General features: G+C 37.8%; 1 protein-coding gene across 2 annotated transcripts in view; it reads right to left on the reverse strand.

Annotated features, from left to right (window-relative positions):
* Window positions 1–260: 260 nt before the first annotated feature.
* The window catches only part of LOC103730944 (olfactory receptor 502-like), a 10,191-nt gene continuing 4,138 nt past the window's right edge, over window positions 261–6,313 (reverse strand). Inside the window, exons 2-4 of one of the 2 annotated variants that reach the window (XM_017797441.1) lie at window positions 2,749–3,676; window positions 2,005–2,026; window positions 261–273 (exon numbers count right to left, since the gene is read on the reverse strand). In XM_017797441.1, coding sequence (XP_017652930.1) covers window positions 261–273; window positions 2,005–2,026; window positions 2,749–3,676 — 963 coding nt within the window. Of the gene's footprint in view, window positions 274–2,004; window positions 2,027–2,746; window positions 3,677–6,313 lie in introns of those variants that run through there. The other variant, XM_017797461.1, reaches the window with a different exon arrangement.

Here is a 6,313-nt window from a genome sequence, read left to right on the forward strand (position 1 = left end):
TTATAGTGACTAGACTCTATAGTTTACACAGTGCAAAGTTGCTTTTAGCCATTGAAATTTTACTATGTTGTGAACTTAAGATGATTTGCATTGAAGCTGATTTAGGCACAAGATATACATGAAAATTAGAGACTACATGAAGATTAGCTATTTTCACCACGTACATCAAACTTCTAGCATTGCAGGAAAACACGTGAGGAAGAGAAGGGGTAATAGTCCTGTAGGGTGCCCTGGGATGGTTGCACAATAGGATGATGGTGTCAGTAGTTTGATCTGGAGCTTCACAGAGGCTTCTCCGTGATCAAACATGTACAGGGTAGAATGTGTGGCCTACTCAGGGAGATGCCCAGCTAAGAACAGTATAAGGCAGGTAGATATGCTGTATATGAGGGTGCTGAGGCAGCATAGAAAGCAGGCTAGTTTAAAATAAGGAGTAATGATAAATTCCCCGAGTTTATGTGTTCAGAAGCCAAGAACAAATATCATGAGAGATGAAACAACAATGAGTGTTTTAGTTACAGTCTCACTGGTCCGTTAAAATACTTGTGTAAAGCAATATAGGAGGGAAGGGCTTATTAGGGTCACGGTTTGAGGGTATAATGCATGATGACAGGGAAGGATGATGGTGTTTGTGAGGCAGCTGGTCACACTGCATTCATAGTCAGAAGGCAGAGAGCACTGAATGCTGCTGCTCAGCTCATTTTCTCTTCATTACTCAATGCAGTACCAGTGTATAGAACGGTGCTGTCCCCAGTTTTAGTTTGGGACCCCCCCCCTAAACCCAACATAGGAATTCCTCACAGATATAACCAGATGATTGTAGATTCTGTCAAGTTAATGATCAGCATTAACCATGACAGTGATCATTCCAGAAATTTGCAGGACATAAGAAATGTATGTTTTGGAGGCTCATAGCAAATAATTTATTTAGATTTATGTCTATGGACGGTGCATGGGGAATGAATTGGAAGTGAGTTAAGGACCATAAAGAAAGCTTGTTAAGGGTTGTATTACACTTGTCCATAGACACAGGTTACACACAGATAAGAACCCATGTGAGCACACTCGCATGTACTAATTTTCACCATCTATTTTGTAAGATTTTAAGGAACTGTCTCATGGAATTCACACAGAGAGGGAGAGAGAAAGAGAGATGAACAGAGCAAGAGAGTAATGGAGAGAGAGGAGAGGAGACAGGAGGGGAGAACAAAGGAGAGGGAAAATTGGAGAGAGGAGACATCCAGTGAAAAAGAGGAATGGGGCTGGAGACATGGATCAGTGGTTCAGGGAACTGGCTTTTCTTGCAGAGAATCTTGTTCAAATCCCAGCACCCATGGTAAGCATCCATCCCTTATTCCAGTTCCAGGAGATCAGAAACCCTCTTCTGACCTCCAAGGGCAGTGTACCACATGGGTGCACTTAACTTACATATAGGCAGGTAATACTCTCATACACATAAAATAAAAACATAATTAATTAAATAAATAAAATATTTATAATTGGAAAAGAGATAGAAAGAAAGAGAGGAGGGAGAGAGAGAATTAGAGGCCAATGTTAAGCAGAAGCCCTTCCTCTTCAGACGAACTCAGTCTTGAAGGCCTTTTGCTAATTAACAGTGCCCACTCTTATTATGTATGATATCCTAAGTTGATTGATGAGTACCAAATGCAAATCTCATCTAAAAATACCATCAAAGGCAATTTGGACAAGAGTTGAACCAAACATCTAGGCAACACATTTTAGCAAGACACATATTATTAACTGCTAACTGGGTATGTGAGTAGGACATGAAGTGGAAGCACAGGCAGTGCACATGGATATGACTAGTTGATAAATGTCTCTGAATATACAGATAATTATGACTCAGTGTAGGAATTCAGAGAGGGCCATACACTGAAACACTCTCATTTTTCTTCAATAAGGTGATCAGTGACGAGGACCCTAAGCAGAAGAGAACACCTTGAGAGTGAGGGGACAGGGCATGGTAAGAAATGATGGAGTTACTTGCATATGAGATTACCCAGGGGCACCTCATTCTTTTCTTCTGTAAGAAACACCACTGCCCAAAAAGACTGCAGAAGTCAGAGGACTGGAATGCAGGTCTAACAGGTATATGTCTACAAGTCCATCCCAGTATGTGACCCTACTGCAATAAATACATCACTACCAATTTTATTGTCTATTCTATGCTTCTATTTTTCTCTCAGAATGCACCTTGCCATAATTATAGCTACTGTACACTCTTAAGAGTGAGATGCTGTTCAAAATGGACACAAACTATTATATAGTTAATAAATTAAATTTACATCAAATAACTAAAATGTGAATACAATGTGGTGGCACACACCTTTAATCCCAGTAATTGGGAGGCAGAGGAAGGGGGATCTTGTGAGTTCAAGGCCAGCCTGGTCTATATAGTGAGTTCCAGGACAGCTAGGGCTACAAGGAGACCCTGTCTCAAAAAAGACAAAAAAATGCAAATAGAGCAGAAACTGAATTTTCAGAATGTATTATTTGCAGAGAATTATTTGTTATTCTTAATTATAGATAAAATTATTAAATTTATCTTACTAAAAACTGATATTATACTTTTAATCTCTGAATATCTACCCTATCATCTACTAAATAAAACTCTGCATCTGGTTAACTATCAGAATATATATTTCAAGTAGAGATACTCAGTTTTCTCTTATTGCTATGTCTATGAAATATTATTTCAAGTCATACAAAATAGCAAACGTCTCTGTCAAAATATTTTCTTACCAAGTTGTCTCTTCAGAGCTCCCTTAATCTCTTTATTCCTCAGGCTGTAGATGAGGGGGTTCAACATGGGGATCACCACAGTGTAGAACATAGACACCACCTTGTTCTGGTCAGTGGAGTAGCTGGACTTGGGCATCACGTAAATGAATGTGGTAGTCCCATAGAACAGAGTGACTGCAGAGAGGTGGGAGGTGCATGTGGAGAAGGCCTTCTGGCGGCCCTCAGTGGAGCGCATCTTCAGGATGGTGATGAGGATGTAGGTGTAGGAGACAGCTATGGCTAACACTGTGATCAGAAGAACAGTGCCTGCAGAAAATGTGGTAACAGCTGTGGAGACACTGACATCAGAACAGGAGAGTTCAACCAAAGGTGTGAAGTCACAGAAGAAGTGATTGATTATATTTGGTTGACAGAAGACAAAATAATAGTAGGAAAGGGTAAAGGAGGAAGCATTAAGAAAACTACCGATGTAAGCCCCTATAAGCAACTGAACACAAACACGAGTGGACAGTTTGGTTGAGTAAACCAGTGGACTACAGATTGCCACAAAGCGATCATAAGCCATGACAGCCAGAAGGTAACACTCAAGTGTCCCAAAGAAAGCAGTTGAGTCAAGTTGGATGACACACCCAAGGTAGGAGATGGTATTCCTTTCCACCAGGAAGTTAACAAGCATATTGGGTGTGACAGAAGATGACATGCCTATGTCAGTAGAAGCCAAGTGGCTCAGTAAGAAGTACATGGGGTGATGGAGCTGAGGAGAGACTCTGATTAGCAGGATTGTACTGAGGTTTCCAGACAGGGTCACCAGGTAGATGCACAGGATGATGAGGAAGAGGATGATGCGAAGGACTGGGTCATCTGTTAAGCCAAGTAAAATGAACTGTGTCACTGCTGTGTAGTTCCTCTCTGCCTCGCAATCCATGGGGCTGTTTAGTTGCTGTCAGAACAAAGCTGCAATGGAAACATTAGATAAGAGAATTTAAAAGCAGAGTGTTTCATTTTTATTAATGTACACATGAGACTATCATCAACAAATACATAATGCAAAAAAAGTGTAGAGTAGCAATTGGTATTTTGTATGGACTCTCAATCATAATATATTGATGTGTAATGAATGTATCTTTAATTTTTTTAACTCCTAGAAATTAGTTTTAAATAATGTATATCTTTACATTTAAATTTATTAAAATAAACTGTTTTAGTGAAGTAAAAGTATTTTTATGTCTAAAGATTTTAAAGTGTGAGACTTATGGGGGCTGGAGAGACAGCTCAGAAGGTAAGAGCAACGGCTGCTCTAGCAGAGGGCACGGGTTCAGGTCCTAGTGCTCACATGGCAACTAGCAACCATTTGTAATTCCAGTTCCAGGAGATCCTAAACCCTCTTCCGGCCCTGTGGACATTGCACGATATGGGTGTGCATGGGTGCAGGCAAATACTCACACAAGAAAATAAGAATAAATAATAAAAACATGATACTCCTGAAAATAACAGCATAGTTATAAATATAATTTCAAATGAACAAAGATATAATTCTATAATGAAGACTTAAATAATGGATAGCCTTTAGTGAGTCAATGCTTACTGAATCACTAGCCTAGGACTTAAAATTTATATGAAATTCTGTTTTAACTTCCATTTAATAGAATTACTTTTATCATTTCCACAGTGCACTTGATAAAATACAATTTGAAACTGCTAATTAACTGAAGGTGACAATAGTAGTAGAATTGGAGTTGAAGCCTAGGCAGACTGGATTAAATCTATTCCTTTTAGTTCTCATATTATACATGAGGAGTTGCAAAGAATTCGAGTCACATATAAATTTCAGGGACATCACAGGGTAGCTTTTCTGCACTGATAGTTAATGAAAGATGTACTTTGTTGGTCAAATCAATCATAAAGTCGGTTTAATTAAATGATTGCTCTATCAAATGATTTGAAATATTAATCTAATTATCTTGTAAAAGACAAATAATTTGTATAACATTATCAATCATAGTCATTTATTCAGATGCACCAGTTCCTTTCCTAATGCGACAGTGCTTCTTGCTTGAGAACTGTGGAGAGAAATAATGTGATTGTAAACAAAGTACAGTAGTGAACACTTATTCAACCTAAAACGTTAAGTTTACAGAGGTTCACCTGCTAGATACAGGTTGACTTTCATCTCCTCAGATTTCCGGCTTCATGTACTCATGTTGTCCACGGGGTCTAGAGCTTGTGATGCTCAAACATTGCGTCAATTAACACAGCAGGCATTTCCACAAGATATTCACCGACCTCAAACCATCAAAGCACTTCAAATCTGATAAATTTACTTGCTTTTTATTTAGTGTTTTATTTGTATATTTTGAAAGTCAATTTATATTCTTGTTTTGTAAGAAGATTAAGGAATAAGAACTCTTCAAAAACTGAGTTTTATGACTGATTATTTGGGATAATAATGGATATATAAACTATCAATATATAAGCTGATCCCTAGAAGATATTTTTTCCATTTGCGTCCTGATTACTTGAGTCCATCTGCCTTGTTTCTCATCTACTGTTTACTAATGCAGAATAATTTTCAAAGACTAAAGTATTCTCCATTCACCTACAAAACCAAGTCTTACCTCTTGAAATGAGAATTTACTGCAGACTAAGATAAAAGGTTGCCATGATTTTACAGCTTCTAAACAATCTCCCACTATAAATGTTTATAACAGAGGATAAGTCTCTGAAGAGGATCTGGATTCAAGTGTGAATTCAAATCACCAGGGATCATTAACTCATTCCCAGGTAAGCACTGAAGTTAATTTTACACAAACAACTGATTTTCAAGGAGGTTGTCAATCACATGTAATATCTTTTTCTTTCATGTAAGTATTGAACTTTCACTCCATAATAATGGAATGCATAGGCTAACAAATTATCACAGGTACATATTCATTCCAAGACAATTTTATATTTGAGGTTAAAGAATATCAAACCAAAAGTGTAAAATGGTCCATTTTGCTTCTTTCATTTAATGCTCATTTATTTTATCAGTACTTTGCAGTAATTGAAATAAGACATTCTGTAGGTACCTTGTTGAATATAACAAGGAATGAGCTATAACATTGGATTTAAATTTGGATTCAACCTTGATTAAAGTCACAGACAATTTTCACAGCCAATGACATAAACTGTTATTGCCACATATAAAACTATTAGTTGAAAGAGCTATGGATGATTTCCAGGTAAGAGTTAATATCTCTTACTTCTGCCTCAGACAGGAGCCAACTGCTTTTGTGTTATGTGCTGTGATGGTGGATGGTAGAAGCACTGAGATTTGATAACAATTCTCAGTCCAAATCTCTTCCTAATTTTAATGTCATAAAGTTGTATATTGCTCCCTTGATAACACCTTGACATAACTGGTAAACCACTGAGCATGAATCAACTTTCGTTCATACTTCTCTGCACACCAGAAGATGGAGGGAAAGACATGAGAATCAACAGAATCTCAGTGTCCAGACAGGTGGCTCACAGACTAGTGAAGAAGAGAGATCCTCTTCCAAACATGGTG

Source organism: Nannospalax galili, unplaced genomic scaffold, assembly GCF_000622305.1.
Source record: "Nannospalax galili isolate Female #2095 unplaced genomic scaffold, S.galili_v1.0 scaffold2130, whole genome shotgun sequence".
Lineage (NCBI taxonomy): Eukaryota > Metazoa > Chordata > Mammalia > Rodentia > Spalacidae > Nannospalax > Nannospalax galili.